Source organism: Calliphora vicina, chromosome 5 (assembly GCF_958450345.1).
Source record: "Calliphora vicina chromosome 5, idCalVici1.1, whole genome shotgun sequence".
Lineage (NCBI taxonomy): Eukaryota > Metazoa > Arthropoda > Insecta > Diptera > Calliphoridae > Calliphora > Calliphora vicina.
In genome coordinates this window covers 88034154-88057302 of record NC_088784.1, presented here as the reverse complement: position 1 = coordinate 88057302, position 23149 = coordinate 88034154, and the positions used below count along the sequence as shown (strand labels likewise).

Below are 23149 nucleotides of genomic sequence, written 5' to 3'. Positions count from 1 at the left end.
TGTAAAATCGGGTTCAAAATGTAAAACCCAAAATTCTTTTTTCTACTAAACCTCACCAAAACGAAATAAGAAATAAATTTATAACTGTGAACTTTTGTCAAAACAACTTAAGTGGAATTTTCAAATTTTGCAGGAGAGCGTAAAACTGTCGAATTGATGGATAATTATTTTATTAACTTATAAAAGGTACAACTATTAAAATTTACCTTGTCAATCCTTTTAAGTATAATGTGAAACAGTTTTTATAATTTTTTATTAAAAAAAACTTGAAATTTTATGTTTTTATTTCGGTATCATATTTAAAATAAATTAAATACAAAACAAAAAAAGAGCTATATTCGGCTGTGCCGAATCTAATATACCCTTCACCAAATTATAATATTTTTTTTTTAAAATTGTTTTTAAAATTTTTTTTTCAAATAATTTTTAAATTTTTTTTTTCCAAACTGTTTTTTAACAGTTTTATCAATTTTTTTTTTTAATTTAAAAAAAAAAAAATTTGGATAAAGAATTTAGACGAAAAATATTTTTATTAAAAAAAACATTTTTATTTAAAAAAAAAAAATTAATTTTTTTTTCAAATTGTTTTCTAAAACAATTATATCAATTTTTTTTTTAATTTTTAAAATTTTTTTGGGGAAAAAGAATTTAAGACAAAAAATATTTTTATTTAAAAAAATATAATTTTTTTTAAATTGTTTTTAAAAATTTTCTTTTCAAATTGTTTTTTTAAAACAGTTTTATGAATTTTTTTTTTTTAATTTAAAAAAAAAATTTTTGGAAAAAGAATTTAAAAAAAATATTTTTATTTAAAAAAAATTATTTTTTTGGGGAAAAAGAATTTAAGACAAAAAATATTTTTATTTAAAAAAATATAATTTTTTTTAAATTGTTTTTAAAAATTTTCTTTTCAAATTGGATCAACAATTGAACATGTTGGGCTACATGTTTATATGTTGCTAAATTTTTACAAATGTTGACAAACATAATTAAATGTGTATCAACATTTTCAAATGTTAAACCAAATGTTCCCATACTGACCAATATTTGCTCACATTTATAAATGTGGACCATAATTTTCATATTTTGACCCAAATGTTCAAATATTAATCAATATTTTCAAAAGTTGAGTAACATTTCCAAGTGTTGATCCAAATATTCAAATGTTGACCAAAATTACCAAATATTGAGCAACATCTTCACATGTAGTCCACCATTTTTAAATGTTGTCCCAAATGTTCAAAATGTTGAGCAACATTTTCAAATGTGGACGCAAATCTTCAAATATTGTCAAAAGTTTTCAAATGTTGACCAACATTTTAAAATGTTGATAAACATTTTAAAATGTTGATAAACATTACTAAGTATAGACTAAATAAAATATTCCAAAATTGACCAATATTTTCAAAAGTTCATATATTAAATTTCAAATATTCAGCAACATCTTCACATGTATTCCAAAATCATCAAATGTTGAGCAACATTTTCAAATATTGACCAATATCTTTAGATATTAAGCCAACATTTTTTAAATATTATGTAACACTTTTAAAGGTAAACCAACATTTTCAAAAACTCAGCAACATTTTAAAATTTATACCACAATTTTCACATTCAAATACTGACCAACATTTTCAAATGTTGACCAAAATCTTCAAATATTTACCAAAATTTCCAAAAAATTTTTGGAAAAAGAATTTACACAAAAATTATTTTTAAATTTTATTTCCAAATTGTTTTTTAAAACAGTTTAATCAATTTTTTTTTTTTTTTAATTTTTAAAAAAATTTTGTTTGGAAAAAGAATTTAACAAAAAATATTTTTATTTAAAAAAAAAATATTTTTTTTTTAAATTGTTTTTAAAAATTTTCTTTTCAAATTGTTTTTAAAATTTTTTAAATTTTTTTTCCAATTTTCCAATTGTATTTTAAAACAGTTTTTTTACAATTTTGGAAAAAGAATTTAAACCAAAAAAATTTTTTTGATAAAAAAAAATCTGGTTAAAAAATATTTTTCCCAATTTTGACCCATTGTAGGTCCAACTTTGAAATATCTATCATTAGATATTCATATTGTGTATATTAATGACGAGGTTGTCCCGGTTTTTTCTTAAATATATCTCAGCCACTTGTGGGCCGATTTTTTCGATTTTAAACAGCAACCGAGCCACAAGAATTCCCGATATATTGATGTATGAATCATGTATGTAAGTTACGGAAAGTTGATTTCAACATACAGACGGACAGACGGACATGGCTATATCGACTTCTCTATCTATTGATCATGGCGAAGGATATAGAAAAATATTTGAATTGTTTTCGAAAATTTATTTTTTTTCAAAATATTGAAACTCGAAATTTTTAATAAAATGTGCAAACTATAAACATTATTCAAATTTGCGGCGTTTTGTTTTTAAATGATGGAGAACAATTTCAGACCTTTGGTCATTCCAAAATCGAAAAAATTCAAAATAATTGCCACCCTGCTCCGCATGCCTTAGATGTCCTATTTTGACACGCTACTCCTGAGGGCCAAGTGAATTTGCATTTCAATCTGAACAGAGAGTTAGAAATGCCAGAAATATTTCGAGTCTGACCCACTGTGCAATATAAAAATACAAAAATAAATTATTTAAATAAAACTTAACTTCAATTTTAAAGCAAATTATGTTGCTAAAAATATTCTACCATTTAACCTAAATATTCCTTTCACTTTCATTTGCACAGCAACCATCAAAATAACTGGCAAATGCTTAAGTTCCGGTTAAATACAACCATCATTTAACGTGTTTTACATTAATAAAATATAATAAAAAAAAACATCAAGAAAAGAAAGGTGCGGAAGGGAAAGGAATAAAAAAAATATATAATTTTGCTGCTGATTATAAATTCCAGACATTGACAATGAAATTAAACGAAATAGAATAGAATATAATAGAATAGAATAGGATGAAACGAAATAAAATGAAATGGTAGCAATGTTAAACAATGATTATGCCTAATATATCATTAGGACAACACAAAAGGACACATGAATGGAAATTCAGCTCCTAATGGTAAATGGCACAGTAGTCTTGTAAATGGATAGGAATAGCAAGTGGCTGGATGGATGGAAGGAAGGATGGTTGTAATGACAAAGAAAGCTTTTGATGCGTGTTTATGGATGTTTATGTTGCATGAATGTAAGTGAGTGTCGTATCTTTAAGATACGAGTGTTGGTTTTTTGTTATTTGATAACACAAGGGAAGAAGATAAAATTAACAAGCACAATGATTTTTATTTTATTTTTTTTTATATTTTTTTCTTATTAAAGGGACATCAGAAATTTAAAAAATTATATATGTTTAAAAAAAAGAAAATAAAAGTTTGTAGTAACGGCAGTAAAACTCAAAACAAGTGGAACGAAAATAAAAAAAATTATTTATGCAAATGAATTTAAAAACAAACAAAAATCTCAAATAAAAATTTAAGGAAAAAACATGTAGGATAAAAAAGAAACATAATCAAATTAACATCACTACCAAACAAAACAAAAAATTATAATCATTGAAAGAATTATAATAATTGTAATCGTTGTGTATTGTTATTTTTATATTCTTCAGCTCGATTTCAAATCAACAAAAAAAAATTTTTGTTTTCTAATGATGCAAAACGTATAAGTCAAATAAAAATCAAACGTTTTTTTTTTTTTGTGAAACAATTTAAAATGAAATATTTTATTGCAGTAAATTGGGGAAAAAACCAAACAAAATCATCAAATAATAAATCAAAACAGAAGATAAAATTTATTTTTTTTTTGTCTATAAAAAATTTGTATATTTTCGTTTATTTTCGCTTTTCTTTTTTTTATACAACACATAGATAATTTTCATTAAAACAAATTTGCATTTTATAACGATACTTTTTTTTGTTTGCAGTTTTAAATTCATAATTCAAATACATAACGACCACACCGGTAAGAGATGTTAAGTTTAATTCAAAGGTTACTTAGAGGTTACATTTATTTTTTAGTTATTATTTTAAACTTTAGGCAAACTTTGTAACATTTGTTTATATTTGTTTAAAAAAAAAGAAATTAAATATTTGTTAAATTTTCTGATGTCCTTTTATTAAAAAAAAAATTGGTTTAAGTGAAATATAAATCCAGGCTCACATTTATTTTTCACTTTGTTTTAATGGGAACAATAATTCTCCTCTATAATTGGCAGTATTTATTACTTGGTTCGGTTTTGTAAAATCTTTTTTACATTTTGTTATTATTTTTTTTTCAAATTATTATTCAATCAATATAGTTTTTCTTTTATAAAACTGTTTGCTTATCATTTGCAGAAAAAAAGACACTCATCTACAAATGGCAGTTATCCTTTAATCCTTTGCCCAAGCATGCAGAGGAAGTATGACAACATATTTTGCAAGTTTTCTTTGTTTAAGCTATAAACAAGTCTATAGTGTTTCTAAACATTATAAAATGAATAAAAATTTTTCAAATTTGTTAAAAATTTTTATAAATATTTTCATAAAAATGCGGGATATACAATAGAGTATCTTTCGAACGCGGTTTTTGTTTTTAATAATTTATATGCCATTTTTAAGGTTACATATCTGTCATTTATTATCACTTAGTCATTGAAAATTATATTGTAAACAACAAAGTCTTTTTTGCTTCGGAAATGTCGAATTTTGTACCAACATAGCGTCATATGCGGGTAGTTTTGCTTTACTTCTTTAATTTGAAGAAAAGTGTCACTGAAGCACACCGATTACTCACCGAAGCTTAAAGTGTTTCATCGGTTTCAAAATGCGTGTGATAGTTTGTGAGGTTCAAAAGTGGTGATTTTGAAACGAAAGGAAAATATTGTCCAGGACAGCCAATAAAGATATTGGAGGCAGATAGTTTTAAAACTCAACAAGAGCTTGCAAAATCATTGGGAGCTACTCAGGCAGCATTTTCAAAGTATTTGAGGGTGGGAGGATTCATACAAAAGCAGGGAAATTGGGTATGATGCGAATTGAAGCCTAGATACCTTGAAAGACGATTTTGAATGACCGAAATTATGGTTGAAAGCTACAAAAGAAAATAATTTATGCACCGAATCATTATTGGCGATGAAAAATGGATTCATTACGATATCCCGAAGCATAAGAGATCGTATGTGAAGTCCGGCCAACCAGCCGAATCTACACCAAAGCCAAATATCCATGGCGCTAAGGTAATGCTCTGTACTTCGTGAAACCAAAAGTGTCCTATATATTATGAGCTGCTGAAATCTGGCCAGACCATCACAGGGAACCTGTCCCGAACGCAACTGAATCATTTGAAGCAAGCATTGACTGAAAAACGAGAGGCCACATGTTGCTATATCAGTTAAAACATTTTAGATAGAAGTGGTTGGAAAGTTTTGCCTCAACCGCCTTATTATCCAGACCTTGCCCCTTCCGACTACTATTTATTTCGATCAATGCAGATAGCTCTCTCTGGGGTACGCTTCACTTCAGAACAGAGTATCCGATATTGACTTGGTTCGATCTTGGCCTCAAAAGATGAGCAGTTCTGTTGTCTCGGAATCCATATGTTGCCGGAAAGATGGGAAAAGGTCAAAGCTAACACCTGCCAATACTTTGAATAAAAAAGCTAAAAATGGGAAAAAATCCCAATAGATATTTGAAATGTTTCGCAACACTTAATTATGAAACATTCTATGAAATGTTTAGAAACAAGATTAGAAAATAATACTTGAAAACATTCTTTGAAATTGACAAACATTTCCTGGTGCTGACAAACATTTTTTAATATTAACAAAACTTTTAAAATACTGAGTCACATTTTCAAATGTTGACAAACATTTTTAGACAGTGAAATAAATTTTAAAAGTTAAGGCAACATTTTCAAATGTTGACCAACACTATTAAATGTAGACCAACATTTTCATATGTCGATACAAATCTTCAAATCCTGACCAATATTTTCAAATGTTGCACAGCATTTTTAAATCTTGCTCAACCTTTTAAAATGTTGTGCAACATTTGAAAATGTATATCAACAATATTTGAAAATGTTGGTCTACATTTTCAAATTTTGGGTACCATTTTCAAATGCTGACAAACATTATTAAATCTAGACCAAATGTGAAAATTGAAAGATGTGGTCAAAATCTGAAGATTTTCGTCTACATTTAAAAATATTTCTAAACATTTGTTTCAACATTTGGCTCAATATTAGAAAATTTTGAACATTTGGATCAAAAATTGAAGATGTTGGACTACATGTTTATATGTTGCTAAATTTTTGCAAATGTTGACAAAAGTTTCAAAAGACATTTATAAACGTGGACCACAATTTTCATATTTTGGTGCAAATGTTCAAATATTAATCAATATTTTCAAAAGTTGAGCAACATTTTCAAGTGTTGATCCAAATTTTCAAATGTTGACCAAAATTTCCCAATATTGAGCAACATCTACACATGTAGTCCACCATTTCTAAATGTTGTCCCAAATGTTCAAATATTGAGCAACATTTACAAATGTTGAACACAATTTTCATATTTTTACCCAAATGTTCAAATGTTGACCAAAATTTCCAAATATTTAGCATTATCTTCACATGTAGTCCAAGATGTTGACCCAAATGTAGAGCAACATTTTCAAATGTGGATGCAAATCTTCAAATATTGTCAAAAGTTTTCAAATGTTGACCAACATTTTAAAATGTTGATAAACATTATTAAGTATAGACTAAAGTATTCCAAAATTGACCAACATTTTTAAATGTTCAAATATTGAAAATAATTCAAATATTCAGCAACATCTTCACATGTATTCCAAAATCTTCAATTGTTGAGCAACATTTTCAAATATGCACCAACATCTTTAGCCAAAATTTTTTAAATACTGTGTAACACTTTTAAATGTAAACCAACATTTTCAAAAACTCAGCAACATTTTAAAATTTATACCACAATTTTCATATTCAAATACTGTCCAACATTTTCAAATGTTGACCCAAATCTTCAAATATTTACCAAAATATCCAAATATTTAGCAACATTTTCACATGTAGACCAACATCTTCAAATCTTACCCCAAATGTTCAAATGATGAGCAACATTTTCAAATGTTGATCCAAATATTCAAATGATGAGCAACATTTTCAAATGTTGAGCAACATTTTCAAATGTTGACCCACATGTTTCAAATATTGTCCGAAATTTTCAAATATTTTCGAACATTATTAAGTCAAGACCAAAATTTTAAAATGTTGACCCAAATTTTCAATTGTAGACCCAAATCTTGGCATGTTGACCAACATTTGCAAATGTTGATAAGACAATGTTGTCATTATTTCCCTTAGCATACTTCCCCTGTATATTACGCACTCACATAAACCGAATCGAAAAAGCATACCGCCAATTATAGAAGAAAATCAATCTTAAGCTTAAAGAAATAAAAATAAAATAAATAAGTTGTATAAAATCTCAGGTATACAAGTTAAAGGTTATTTGTTATTTTCTTTTCTGTTTTTTTGGTTTTTTTAGTTTTAGTTGGTTTGGTTCTTATAAAAGATTAAAACAAATTGTTGTTAACATAAAGAAAATTTTGTAAATTAATAAGAAAAAAAAAATAATAATATTATTTAAACTCCAAACAGGGGGATAGATGTGAATCGAAACAAAGAAGAGGACAATACAAAATAAACTATTAAATTAAATATAAATAAGAAAAAAAGGTTAGCAAAAATACAAAAATTATATAGTTTGATATGTATCCCAAAGGAAATTAAGTAGTAGTAGTAGTATTTTTTTTTCAAATTAGATTTTCGTTACCATTTTATTCACACTCATTTATATTAAAATTTTTTGACAATGACAATCGAAATGAAAATGAATAGAGAAAAATGATTGTCAGAGTCAAAGTATTTTATTATAAATGAGTTAAGAAAGATAAAAACTCTTATATATAAATATGTACTCCAAAAAGAGAGGGGGAGGGAGAAATCTGGGGAAGTTGAGATAGTTGGGGTGATTTGATTTCAGAATATTCTTTTAGTTAAGTTGATGATGAAGAAGAGGAACTTCGTTAACTTTACAATTATTTTGAAATATCACACAAGAAATACTTTGTTTAACTATGGACTGAATTATTTCAAGAAATACTTTTAAGCACTCTTGAAACAAACTCTTCACAATTCCCACAAAATCAATAGATAAATAAGAAACGCGCTTAAAACTACAACACTATATTTTCACATTAATCTTCGTCAGTTACTTCTTCTTCAGTTTCTTCTTCCTCAGTCTCAGTAACTTCTATCACTTCTTCTTCTTCTGTTTCATCGTCATCGTTTTCGGTTGATTGAGTGTCATCTACTACTATGTTTTCTGGCTTAAGCTCTGTCGAGGTATTTTCATTACTGTCATTCTCATTTTCATCCTTTACGGATGAAACTACACTAACATCAGTTTCTATTACTTCTGCTGTATTGTTTTCTACAGACTCTATATTGTTATTTACGATATCCTCCTCAATTCTTTCAACATTTTCCTCAACTTCTGATTTTTCTGATTCGTCTTCCTCTTCTTCGGATTCTTCTTCCTCTGTCTCTGTTTCTTCTTCGGTCTCAGTTTCTGTTTCAGTTTCTTCTTCTTCTCCGGAAACATTTTCTGTATTTGTCGGCTGTTCTATACTAATGTGATCATTTTGATGTTGTTCTGAATTACTATTACTTCTTTCAGTGGTGGTCCCAACGACCTGTTCTTCATCTTCCTCCTCTTCAGAATCTGTCTCTTCTTCATCATCATCTTCCTCATCTTCATCGTCCTCATCTTCCTCCTCCTCCTCTTCCACTACTTCTACTCTACTATTGTTATTATTGTGACCACTATTACTACCGCTAGGATTGTTTTCTTCTTCATTTGTTTCAACCACACTCACCTCTATCCTGGGTGGAGTCCTACGCACTGGCGAGGCATTATGAGAACTATTCTCACTCTCTTCACTATTACCACCAGGGGCAACACTATTACGTTTTAAAGCACTCACACGATCAGCTGTTGGCCTATCTCCTGTGTCTGCGGCTGCCGGACTGGATGCGGCTGACGTTGATGAACTGGGCGCATTCTTATTTTGACGTTTGATCCGACTGATCTCATCATCTTCGGATACTTGTCTCTGAGCTGCTGCTGGCGGTTGTTTGGGTCTTTGCATTGAAGCTTTTTGAGCTTGTATGGCGGCTTGAACGGCTGCTTGAGCCGCTGTATCGACCTTCTTTTCTTTCTTCTCTTTGCCAATGTCAGCTAGACGTTGTACAACGCGGGCACAATCACTCAAACGTATAATGCCACTAAGCTGGCCACGTGAAGCATCTTCGCCATCACGTACTTTATCCTTTTGTTTCTTCTCCTCTTGCTGGCGTTGCAGCTGTTGCTGTTCGTTGTCGGAGTCTTCGTTTTGATGCGAACGCACGAATCTTGAACGGAAACGTGATTTACCCGAACGTGTCGATTGATCATTATCATAATCATTGTCATAATCGTTGTAATCACCACCTCCGCCACCACCACTACGGCCATAGCGGCTGGAACTGCTATCGTCATAGCGATCGTTTTTAACACGCACTGGACGCTCACCAAAACGGCGACCACCCAGCACTGGCTCATCATTATAACCAATACGTTCCTCTTGCTGGCGAAATTGGGTCGCCAGGCGATGGTCACTCTTTGAACGCATTAAACCGGGTTGTAATGATGAGGGTGGTGCCAAGTGAGAGCTACTGGCCGAGCCGGTAGTTGAATGGGGTGTTATATTCAAATCACCAAATGTGGCCAAATTCATGACCAATTGATTGGGATCAATTGAGACCAAGAAACGTACACGACGGCTATAATCGGAATTTTCATACTCAAAGTGTCTCAAAAATTCCACTGTCTTCAGGAAGATCTCCTTCGTATCCATCAGTTCACAATCGTCCCATTCAACTGTCTCATTCATGTACTTGTCAGCAATATCACAATTACTATTGATATTACTGATCTCAGTATCAAGATTCTCTTTGAGCGTATTCAAGTTGCGCGATTCGGTGGTGAGGTAGCGATCGATTTCTCCCTTCAATTGATCGGCACGATCCTTAATGGCCTTGGTGATGCGACGATATATTTCATCGATTTCCTCCGAGGTACTAATGCAATTTGTTTGTAAACTGACCATGTTCTTTTCGATTAAAGCCAATGAGTCTTGTAAACGATGTAAACTGCGACGAATCTATATAGGAGAAACAAGTTTATTATATTGAGTCTAAATTTAGTTTTGGTTTCGTTGTCAAAATTACCTGTGAATTGAAACGTGTGATTTCACGTCGCAAAATGTCCATATGAGCACTTTTGCAGTCATCGCAGATTTTCTTTTCACAATGTGCACAAGGCTGTAGGTAGGCTTTTTCGGAGCAAACACCACAACGTTCCATTATTTGTCCTAGAAAATAAAATATGAACAGGAAAGAAAATTAAAAAGAGATGTAAATAGTAGATTTTCTAATAAAGTTTGCAAAAGTGTGAGACTGAGAGCGGAAATATACATATACTTTTGGTAAAAGAAACACTGTTGTTTACATGAATTGCGATTTGAGGGCATGGTCAAATCAAGTGGAGGAGATGTAACTGACCATCGAGATCGTGCGATTTGACCCCGTTAAAATTTTCTTTGTGGGATTTTCTTATGTCGCATGTCTATGCGATTAAGTCACACAACCGCCCTCAATATCAAGATAGCCCATGCCATCGGTCAACATCAGCCAGAGTCATGGAAAATTCGACAGTTCGACCAGCGTAATCGCGGCCTTGCAAATATAAATAAAACACCCACTTGTTTTATTTATATTTAAAGCCAGGAAGCCCTTAATGAAAGAGATTTTCTACATTTCTACATCTACATCACGTATACTTGGTGAAAAATATATAAGATTCAGCACAGCCGAATATATCACTCTTACTTGTTTTTGTACTTGTAATAATATTACAAAATTAGTTTTATAGGATTTAAAATTTCTTCCTAGATTGAAGATATTTGTTATTTTTGCACATATTTGATTTCATTGCTTATGTTATTTTACATTTAAAACAACTATCAATATAAAAAACTGCGTACTGTGTTTTTAAACAATTTTCATGTTTAGTAGTTGATCCAAAAATGAATGCTGATTAGGGTTGTCATTTCAATAGTCGAGGAAAGCATATATTTTTCATTCAAATGAATAACATTTTTCAATTTAGAATGAACGATTATTCGATTAATCGAATAAATTTTATATCAATAATAAAAAAATATAAACTTTTATTCGATTAAAAAAATCTCGATTGACAAAACTATTGCGTACACACGTGTACGTATTAATATATCGATACATCTATACCAGGGGGAAAAATTAAATTCCAACCCCCCCACAACCAAAAAGTTTTAATATAAAGAGAGCTATATTCGGTTGTGCCGAATCTTATATACCCTTTACCATATTACATTTTAAAATGCAAATTTTAAATATTTTTAGTTAAGCAAAATTATTTTTTTTTTTCAAAATTGCCTTTTTAATTTTTTTCATAATTGTTTTTTTTTAATTTTTTTTTTTAAAATTTTTTTTTTAATTTATTTGTGAAAACAAAATGTAAGACCAAAAAATTTTTTTTTATTAAAAAAAATTCATATCAAAAAATATCGTTCCCGATTTTGATTCCCTGTAGGTCCAACTTGGTATGACCTTATTTATATACGTCGCACAGTGCTTTGTCCCCATATAACGAATGGACAAAAGTAGAAGGAGCTTTCGTAGAGATATGAAATTTGGTACACTAATACCCTTTTGCATTGCTAAATAAAATACAAATTTTCAGCAAATTCGGATGAAGGACTTGCCTACCTGCCATATATCCTGAATATTAAAAATTACGTTTTAGCTAAAATATTGATTAAAATGTCTCACACATTTTCAGTTTTCTCTAGAATTAAGGTGTTTCATTGTATGACAAATTTAACCTTAAAGACAAGAACTCCTTTTACTTCCATATAAGCCTAATTTATATAAAATTCGAAATACTATTTTTTGAATATTCTTGAGATAATTCACTTAATTTATATAATTTTCTCAAATTAGTCTCAAATTTGCTAATTCTAAAAACGGTAAATTAAAAATTCATATTCAGTGATTTTTATTTCTTAATTTATAATTAAGGATTGTTTTTAATTTTATTAATGACATTTATAATAGCACTGTTTACTGAATTTAGTTATACGCGTATTAAAAAAGTTTACTTTTTCAATAAAGTCTACATACAGGAATTCAAATTAAATTTCTTTCGTTGAAAGCTGCATTTGTAAGTTAAAAGTAATGAAATATATTTGTTTAAAACATAAATTCACATAAAAAAAAATTAAAACAACATCACTTAATTCGGGTTTAGCTTTAATGTTCAAAATATTATGAAACATAATAGCCCCGCCCACCCAAAAGTAGGCATGACCGAGAATAAATTTTTCGTTATTTTACTCAGAACCAATAACTCTAATAACGATGAACTTTTGGGCGTTATTTGAATTGTTTTTTTGCTAAAATCGACATAAGACATGTATTACTATATGTATATCTCATAAAAAAACTAAAAAACTGCTTTAAATTAAAGTAACACAATAATTTTTACTGTATGTAGACTTTCTTGGACTACTGTACATTACCAATTTTTTCTATTACAAATTTATATATTTTTATTATTCTTTTACTTGAAGATACTGAAACCAGCAATCAGTCAAGTCTAAATGTTTTAAAACAACCATATTGATAAAAAAAATATTTTGTAAGAAGTTCAACGATCTTCAATACACTAATTTTACTAAAATGTTGTCAAACAACATCCTCACTTATTATTCAAAAATCAATATTAATATCGAGAACAATTATAACAAAATTCCAAAACTATAGAATATTTTTTTTAAGTGACAAAAACCATAAATATTACAAATAATACTTAGCAACTCCAATGAACCAATTATTGAAAATAAAAAAACAGGACAAATTTTTTAAGAAAATTTATTCAAAATTTGAAATACATAATTTGTACAATTGATATTACAATTTAAATGATTTAATTTCATTTTCAATTTGGGATATAATTAACATTATATACTAAAATTAACCATAATAAGCATTTTTAAAAATAATTTATTTCAAAGATGCGGCAAAAATTCCGTTAATTTTATTTTTATTTTTAATAAATAAATGTGTTAACTATAAAAAGCAATAACAAAAAAAATACTACATTTTACACACTTTGTTTATATTTTCCACCAAAGTGAGATATTTTTTAATTTTTTATATGCATTTTTTAAAGCTATGTAAAAACATTCTAGGAGTGAAATTTCACAACAAATTGTTTTTTGGTAATTGAACGTATACATAGTTATTTAAAATATTAAACCAAAAAACATTTTTTTAAAAACCTAAATTTTTATAATATTTTTTGCAAATCTATCTTCAAAAGCACTTTCGTTTCCCTGAAAAATTTTCTGACTTTAGAGCCTTCTCTCAATAATAAATATGGTCATATCAAAATAATTTTTGGATACGTATATTAGTTGTTTTCTTAGTTTTCAAATTATATATATCTTATTAAAATTTGGAAGAAACATTTATTTTCGACTTTTGTCTATAGAACAGAGTACTGTGCGTCGTTGCAAAGGACTATGAAATATTTTTAACATTTTTTTATAAATTTTATTTCCCCCCACCCCAAATGGTTGGCGCGGATCCGTGCTTGAAATATACTAATACACATAAATATAATAGGCAGGAATAAATTGTCAATGAAGTTATGTCACACAGTTTCGAAACATTATATAAAAATGTTAACTGTAATGTTTTCCAATAAAGAGGTGGAAAGACAAAATCTTCTACAAATACAAGGTGGCGCAAAGTAATCCTCCTATCAGAAAATGCTATAAATTTTGTGATTGGCCCCTAATGTCAGTTCTGTTTTGACATTTGTGTAGTAAACACATGCGAAATACACGTTAATAAACAATGTTACGCTACACTGCTCCATAACGCGGAATATTGCTGACTATTTATTTGACCAATAATCGGTCGGTGACGATTGATGATTTTTCATCAAAAATAATCATGAGAGATATGGCCCATTTCCATCTTAGCGGGTACGTAAATAAGCAAAATTTACGCTTCTGGGGCACTGAAAATCCGCGTGTAACCTACGAAGAGCCATTACACCCGCTCAAAGTCACTGTATGGTGTGCTGTTTTCGCTGGAGGAGTCATCGGACCTTTTTTCTTCGAAGACGTCGCGGGCCAAACGGTTACTGTGAATTGTGAGCGCTATAGAGCAATGATCAACGAGTTCTTTTTGCCGCAACTTGATGAATTGGGATTGGAAAACATGTGGTTCCATCAGGACGGTGCAACGGCACACACTGCGTGTCACAACCGATATGCTGAAGGATGCATTTCCCGGGCGCCTAATCTCCCGTTTTGGCGATTTGCACTGGCCAGCAAGATCGCCTGATTTGACCGCTCCAGACTTCTTTTTGTGGGGCTTTTTGAAGTCCCGGGTTTATGTCAACAAGCCTCAGACTCTTTCTGCTCTTAAAGACAATATCTGTCAAGAATGTGAGGACCTATCGCCGGAAGTTTTGGCCAAAGTGATGGAAAATGCCATAAAAAGGGCTCAAATGACAATCAACTGTGGCGGCGGGCATTTACATGACATTATATTCTCGACTTGATGTAAAAAAAATTAAAAGACCAAATAAAAATAATCCACAATAAGAATCAAAGTTTTTCATTTTTTTTTTTTAATTACAGCCAAAAAACATTGGATGTTTGTATATGTGGCTCCTTATAAATGGCACACTCCTAATGTAAAGTAGCTATGTATAAATTTGAAATGTAAAAAATTAAAAACCAAAAATAACACTGGTCAACAAATAAAGAAATGGTATGAAAAAAAGGCAAATGTTCTCTGAGGACGTACCATCTCATATGAATCAACATCTATCAGATATGTCGCACACAGAGATGGTGGAAGATTTTTCCGATGAACATACTTTTTCATAGTATGTCTTGATAAGAAACATTGACCTTTCAGAGATGAGCAAAGTTTTCCTCCTTTGCTTTAATCTATATAAAGGCTGAATGTTATGAAAATCAGGCTATCTCTTTCCGTTATAATGCCCAAAATCATCTGTCAACCCTAATAATTTTTCCTTCTTGTTGTTTCGCCATTAAAACCTTAAGGTAACATATTCTACTTGAATCCAATTCCTATTATCTAAAACCTAATTCTAATTCTATGCATTTTTTATTTATTTTTATCATTTATTGCATTGTCAATTGGGATTTTGTTCCCGAGATAAACAAAACAAAATAATTATTTTGTTTATCATTGGCTCTGAGAGTAATAAGCCATAATCCATCCAGATTCCCAACGAAATCGTTCCTTTTCTCAATTAAACATTTGGTCCTTCGAACCGGATTTGGTCCTTCGAACACAGAACTATGATTAGGTTTTGGATAACAGGAATTTATTGGATCATTCAATAATATGTTTGTAAAATCGTTCATTTTCCCAAAGAAAGCTTTCCTCTTTTCAACATTTGGTCCCTCGAACCGGATTTGGTCCTTCGAACACAAAACTATGATTAGGTTTTGGATAATAGGAATTTATTGAATCATTTAATAATATGTTTGTAAAATCGTCCATTTTCGTTTTTTTACTCCAGCAATTTTTTGAAAACAACACGTATTTAGCATTGAAAAAACTAAGTATACAGTTAGAATCATGATATCGAATATACTTAAAATCAGTGTTAGTTTTGCCGGCATCAAAATCATTGTAGACCTGTGTAATGTATAAGTAGTATACATTGTAGTTAGATGCATTACCAAATCGAAATATTCTACTTATATCCACTTACATACTTCCGATGCAATCTAGTGGAAAAGTGAATTTACAAATATTATTTCTATATACATTATAAGAATACTTTATACCACATGCTGGGCTCTTACTGCTGTTACTACACTGACTAGTTGCAGCAATCTATGATTAGTAGTTGTCGAATAGTGCACAGTGGGAGATTTCCAAAAACATTTCCAAAGCATTGCTATAGCAGAGGTATAGTAGTGTTTAAGTCTTTACATAGGATCCTATATAGGTCGGCTATACAAACTGCAAACGATATCAATATTATGTTATTGATTCGATTTGAACATTATAAAAAACATCAACTAGATGAGATCTATAAAAAATTCATATTAATCCGAAAAGATTAGCGTTTTGCTATCACCAAATTTGTGCAAATTTGCGCGACGTGTTTCATGACCCACATTTTTTGATAAAAATGTCAAATAAAAATAAATTCAACAAATGCTTTAAAAAAAGTATTTCAAATTGTATAAATTTAAATTCTAGAAATGTTGAATGAAAATTAAATCTCTGGAACAAACGATGGTATACGTAGTTTGGAAGATTTTGTTTATGTTCTAGCTGTTGGTTCATGTTTTCATACACAATTCCATTTAATCCAATCATTCTGTTCCAAAGTTACACAATTTTCAAATGCACAAAATTTTTATATTTTATTTAATTTTTATTTCTTATAAGTAAAAATAAACAAAAGCAGCTGATTCATCAAATGCACAATAAATTCAAGTTTGCGAGTCTAAATTGTCGCGCAAATATATCGGAGTTGTGCAAACTAATTTCCATGCATTTTTTGATAGTTGATTTGCGAGAGTGTAAAAATGCACAGATTACACAGTTTGCGCGGCATTTAAGCGTTTACATGAGGATCCTTATTGTAATATACGTATTGCATTTTTGGTTTTATAACTTTGAACATATAAGTATCAACTGAAGCAATGTAGTTTTATAAAAATCTATTAATTGTTTAGAAATTGCAGATTTATTTCCCTTTCACTCCATTGTGCACTGTTACTACAGTACTGACTACATGCAGCTATAGCAGTTACCGAACAGTGGTTGTACTCAACCATTCTATTCAATAATTGCAACTACAAAATATTTAAAAACAGTTTGTTTTAAAGTATTCATACACTTTATAGTTTTATATACATATGTAATGGAATGGGGTATTTGAAAAATTCTAAAGCATTTAAAAAATGTATAGATACTATTTATATTGTAATAATACATTTTTTCCTGAATAAAATTTCAGGAAGAAATATTATTACACACACAGAGAAATCTGATTCAATCGAATGATTCTGCCTTAGTAACCGAATTTTACATTCGATTTGCAACAAATTCAGTTGCTATTATGAATCAGTTTTATTTATAACATTTATAAATAATTTCCTACATAAGTAGTATAATTTTGTTTCATATTTTATTTTCAAATAAAATCGAAATGGCTTGAATGAATTTATTTCATATTTCTTTTACATATAAAGGTCTTACAGCAGTAACTAGATAAGCCACAGGAATTCAAAAACTGACTTTTAATAACTTTAACATTTTTTAACCAATTTTTGTCATTTAAATCTCATTACAACGACAATTACATACACATTTCGATTCTTTTGCACTCAATTGCAGAAGTAATTATTTAGTAGCAAAATTTTTACAAAAACTGAAAAATTAGCAAAATTCTAAATTTTTGGGAAAATGAACGAATTCACTTAATTGTGAATAAATTTGAAAAGAATCAATCGATTCTTATGACCGATATCTTATTTTGTTTCTACTACATGTGTCTTTGCGACAAAGCCTTATTTCTGACTTTCTGGTTGAATTTTCCGTTTTGGTGTATTTAGGGACTTATAGTAAAATTTCACGGATAATATTTTTGCGGAACATTTTAACCCCTTAAATCCCTGTTTTAATGGTGTTTGTTGCTCTTTTTTAAAAGAAGGACAAAAAAGACCCATGCCTTGGGGATTTAGAGGGTTAACATGTTATATAAAAATTTTCTTAGTAACATTTTACATAAATTTGCTGAATACATTATATACCAAAAATGTTCTTTAAAATAAAATCCTTAATAAATGCGAAATTAACCCTATGCTTTCTTTTGTTATGTCTTATTTCTGACTTTCTGGTTGAATTTTCCGTTTTGATGTATTCAGGGATTTATAGTAAAATTTCACATAAAATATTTTTGTCAGAACATTTTAACCCCTTAAATCCCGGTTTTAATGGTGATTTTTTTCACTTTTTTAAAAGAAGGACAAAAAAGACCCATGCCTTGGGGATTTAGAGGGTTAAAATATTCTACAAAAATATTCTCCGTAACATTTTACACAACTTTGCTGAACAGAATAGTGTTATGTGGAGAGGAGACATCTAAAAAAATTTATAATTTTACTTAAACATTTTTTCAAAAAAAAAAACTCTCAATAGAATTTAAAATTTGTATTGTACATCAAAATTGTGTGGTGGTTTAAAAAGCCTTTAATTTTTTTTTCGATTTTGTTCCCTAATCGAAATATTCCGTCCGAAGGCTATTTGCTTCGATCAATACAAAATGCTCTCTGGGATACGCTTCACTTTGTAACAGAGTATCCGATACTGGATTGATTCATTCTTAACCTCAAAATATGAGCAGTTCTTTAGACTCGTAACCCATATGTTGCCAGAAAGTTGAATTTTTTGCGATTTAAAAAAAAAAACAAGTAAGAAAGTATGGTCGGTCAAGCCCGACCATATAATACCCTACACTAAGTAAAAGAGCAAAAACATTTTTCTTTTAAAATTTCAATAATTTATATTTTTGAGTGATTTTCGGAAGTCAGCCTTATATGGGGCTATGACCAATTATGGACCTATCACCATGAAATTAGGTCGTGTGATTTATGTCCCTATAAAAGTTTACTATGTTGAATTTTATGAGTATACCAACATTTTTAAGCGATTTATACACATTAAAGTGATTTTCAGAAGCGGGTCTATATGGGAGCTATGACTAATTATGGACCGATCGTAACAAAATTTGGTGACATGAATTTTGTATATATAAAACTTATTTGGAGCGCAATTTGTGGAGATACATATATAAATTAAACATTTATGACCGATAAAGTCCAATTTCGGAAGGACATTTGTATGGGGGCTAGGTGAAATAATGAACCGATTTTAGCCAGTTTCAATAGGCGTGGTCCTTGGGCAGAAAAAATAATATGTACCAAATTTGATTGAAATACCTTCAAAATTGCGACCTGTACTCTGCGCACAAAGTTTACATGGACAGCCAGCCAGCCAGCCGACCAGACGGACGGACGGACATCGTTTAATCGGAAAAAGATTGTAAGTCGATCGGTATACTTTAAGGTGGGTGTTAGACTAATATTTTTGGGCGTTACAAACATCTGCACAAACGCATAATACCCTCCCCACTATGGTGGTGCAGGGTATAATGAAAGGCCTGTCACCAAGAATTGGAGGCATTACTACATGAAGATTGTTGTCAAACTCAATAAGAGCTTGCAAAATCATTGGGACTTCTCAGGCAGTAATTTCAAAATCTTTGTGAACAGCAAGATTCATCCAAAAGCAGGGAAATTGGGTACCATACGAATTGAAGCCAAGAGACCTTGAAAGTCGATTTTAAATGTCCGAAATGATGCTTGATCGATATAAACGATAATTATTTTTGCACCGAATCATTACTTGTGATGAAAAATGGATCCACTACAAAAAGGGTACGATCCCTTACCCAAAGCCAAATATACATGGCGCTAAGGTAATGCTCTGTATATGGTGGGAGCAAAAGGGTTCTATCTATTATAAGCTGTTGATAATTGATCAGACCATTACAGGGAACCTTTACCGAAAGCAACTTATTCGCTTGAAGCGAGCATTGACTGAAAAACATTCCGAATATGCGGCCAGACATTAAACCGTAATATTCCGTCCGACTGCTATTTGTTTCAATCAATACAAAATGCTCTCTCTATGATACGTTTCACTTTGGAACAGAGTATCCGATATTGGATTGATTCATTCTTGAACTCAAAAAATAAGCAGCTCGTATAACTCGCCAGAAAATGGATTTTTGTATATTTTTTTAAAAAATGTGAAACCCGAGGTGTAATTTTGCTAATAAAGCTTAAAGAGCTTTATTTGCAACTTTTGTATACTTAGTGACGCCCACTGAAATTTTCCGGCAAAAATTTCCGTAGAATATTTTAATCCTGAAATATATTTTTTGAAAGGATTTTTTGGATTTTCTCGAAAAGAGGGTCAAAGTGACCCCTAAATAGAGGAGATAGAGGGTTAAGATCTTCCACAAAAATGATGCCCATAAAATTCCACAATATAACTCTGACAAAACGACTTATCTCAGACATGAACTTGCAACATTTTTTTCAGTTAGTATCCTTCTGAATCCCTCTCTTCGATCAAAAAATAAAAACTTTGACCCACTGTAAAAAAAAATTCACACCAGCTGGACTATTAGTTTATTCTACAAAAATAATCTACTCAACATGCCCTTTCAGAATTATAGGGTCGCTATTCTGTTCCAAGAATACTGTTGGACAGTGTATTTATTAAAAATTCATTAATAAATGGTTTTTGCAAACGACAGGCTATATTTCCTACAAAATTATCAGTTTGCCGTTAAAACCACAGATTTTGTGAAAAAACAAATTCCGTTAAAAATATTTATTAGCACAGAACAATAGAATAATTGAAACAATTCAGAATCTATATATATATATTTGTTTAACAAATGAGTGATGCAATTTTTCATGGTAATTTAAAATGAAAATTATGTATGTACATAAAATTTTATGACCGACTGTATGCAAAACGATTTTTTACCTCAATATGCCAGTAAGGAAGAAATGTTTTGCCAACAAAAAAAATTGCTATTCATATTTTTCGTTTAATATTTCATACAAATGTAAGTAAGTATGTATGAATGTAGATATTTCTTGTTTTGAAGCACATATACAATGTATACATATTAGGTGGACCCTAATTTGTATGGAGGCAAAAACAAGTGTCGAATTTTTGAGGTCGATGAAAAATTACTCCTCCAAATTTACTTCGCAAATCAGTCATCGATTTAAGCAACTTATAGACAACTGTTTTATGGCAAAATTGTGTTCAGCAATAACATCCAGAAAATTTAGCTCGGGTGACTGTCCATGAAGAGCGTTACCATGATCAATGATATTTTTTTTGGAAAATATGGATGAGGGCCATGCTATTGTACATATATGCGAACATAATCAAGCATATTCATCATACGTCTGCAACATTGTTGAATATTGTAAAATTCTTGTGAAAGAGTATTGTTTGCATATCATGGCAAAAAAGAAGAAAAGTTAGCAATATCAAATATGAGAGAAAAAAAATTGTGAAAAGAATTTTTTTTTTCCTCAAACATTCTTGCTAGAATGCATACACCATATATAGGTGAAAATATAATAAAACTTAAAATAATCATTTTATATAGATTTATTTGTTCATTGTTGTTTCAAATATGTGCACTCAATCTCAATCTCACACCTTTTTATATATGTATGTAGTAAGTAAATAGCAGATAACATACATACATTTATTTGTATGGTTCGTTTCAACTTACCTGATGTTGGATCTGGTAATTCACCCGTTATCTCGATGTGTAATTCGAGAAAACGTTGCAGTGTTACGTTGGTGGGAAATGCCTGAACGCCATTGTAGGGTATGCGATGTTCGGCACGACATTCTGGACATTTAACCTTAAAGAAAATAAAGATAAGTAGAAATTAGTTTTTACTGCAAAAATTATAGTTTTTAAAGGAGATTATGCAAAGCTAAATACACAAAAAAAACCTAACTCAGTTACTAAAAACCTATGTGATGAGAATTTTTTTAAAAAAACTATGTGAAATCAAAAAAACACTCATATGAGTGATTATTTTGAGTAATTTAAACAAGAATCGATACCGAATCAATTTTTAACAGATATTACATTTATTATTCACTTAAATTGTTGGTTTTGTAAGAAAATTTAACAATAAAGGGAAATAATTGTTTTTCTGTAAACATCTGTAAAAGCCATTTGCAAAACTTTAAAATTTTATTGCGAATGGTATCTTAAATGTTTAATATTGCTTTAATATATGTCATTTTATATATAGAAAATTAATTATTAAATTAAAATTAATTTCCATTAATAAATGACAAAACAAAATATAAGTATAGATGTTTAAACCATCGATAAATGCACATAGATCAGAAACATTCCTGTCAAAAACCTAACTCAGTTGCCTAGCGTGTCCCAAAAAAAATTGTTTGTTGGGGCTCAAGCATAATTTGAAACCCTATAGGTAAAGTATTTTTGAGATTTATTTTTGATTTTTCAGAAGAGGTTTAGAGGTTGCTCAAGTCGAGTTTTTGCCAAAAATCGGGTTTGTCGGCCTTTTTTGAGTTTTCTTCATAACTTTGTCAATACCCACGATTTTCATTACTTTTGAGGATACAGTTTAAAAGAAAAATGTCCATGCTTTATTTCTCTGTGCAAACATTTTTAGTTTTTGCAATGAATTGGCTTACAAAGGTGGCCTACATTACAATTTTTCGTAATTTTTCCATAAATTTTGTAAATGAGACTTTATAACTTTTAAATTGTTTATGAAAATGAAAAAACTAACAATGCAGTTTGAAAGATCAATTAATTCTTAATAAAATTACTCAAAATAATCACACATACGAGAGTTGTTTTTGTTTTCAAATAGTTTTTTCTACTAATACATTTTCACCACTTAGGTTTCTGACAACTGAGTTAGGTCTTTAATAGGAGAGTTGCCGCTCTATGTCTATTCTCTATGGTTTAAACCATAATCACACGTACGAGTGTTGTTTTTGTTTTCACATAGTTTTTTCTACAAATACATTCTCACCACTTAGGTTTCTGACAACTGTGTTAGGTCTTTAACAGAAGAGTTTCCGATATATGTCTATACTCTATGGTTTAAACCATAAAGAGTCATAGAGTTATCTGATATCTGAGTTAGGTCTTTGACAGGAGAGTTTCCGCTGTATGATTATTATATATGGTTAACAATATCTTTAACCTTCGCTTTACCAAAGATTTTGTATGTACATGGTTTACCAATACCCACCCGGGTGACACTACACTTCTATAAATATA

The 23149-nt window shown here is 29.9% G+C and overlaps 1 protein-coding gene across 6 annotated transcripts in view; it reads right to left on the bottom strand.

Moving 5' to 3' along the window:
- The window catches only part of tn (thin), a 167231-nt gene that overhangs the window by 53547 nt on the left and 90535 nt on the right, over window positions 1–23149 (bottom strand). For 4 of the 6 annotated variants that reach the window (XM_065511546.1, XM_065511545.1, XM_065511547.1 and 1 more), the window contains 3 exons: window positions 21599–21734; window positions 10321–10463; window positions 8928–10253 (listed from right to left, as the gene is read on the bottom strand). In XM_065511546.1, coding sequence (XP_065367618.1) covers window positions 8928–10253; window positions 10321–10463; window positions 21599–21734 — 1605 coding nt within the window. The remainder of the gene's footprint in view (window positions 1–8927; window positions 10254–10320; window positions 10464–21598; window positions 21735–23149) is intronic. The other 2 variants (XM_065511548.1, XM_065511549.1) reach the window with 1 other exon arrangement.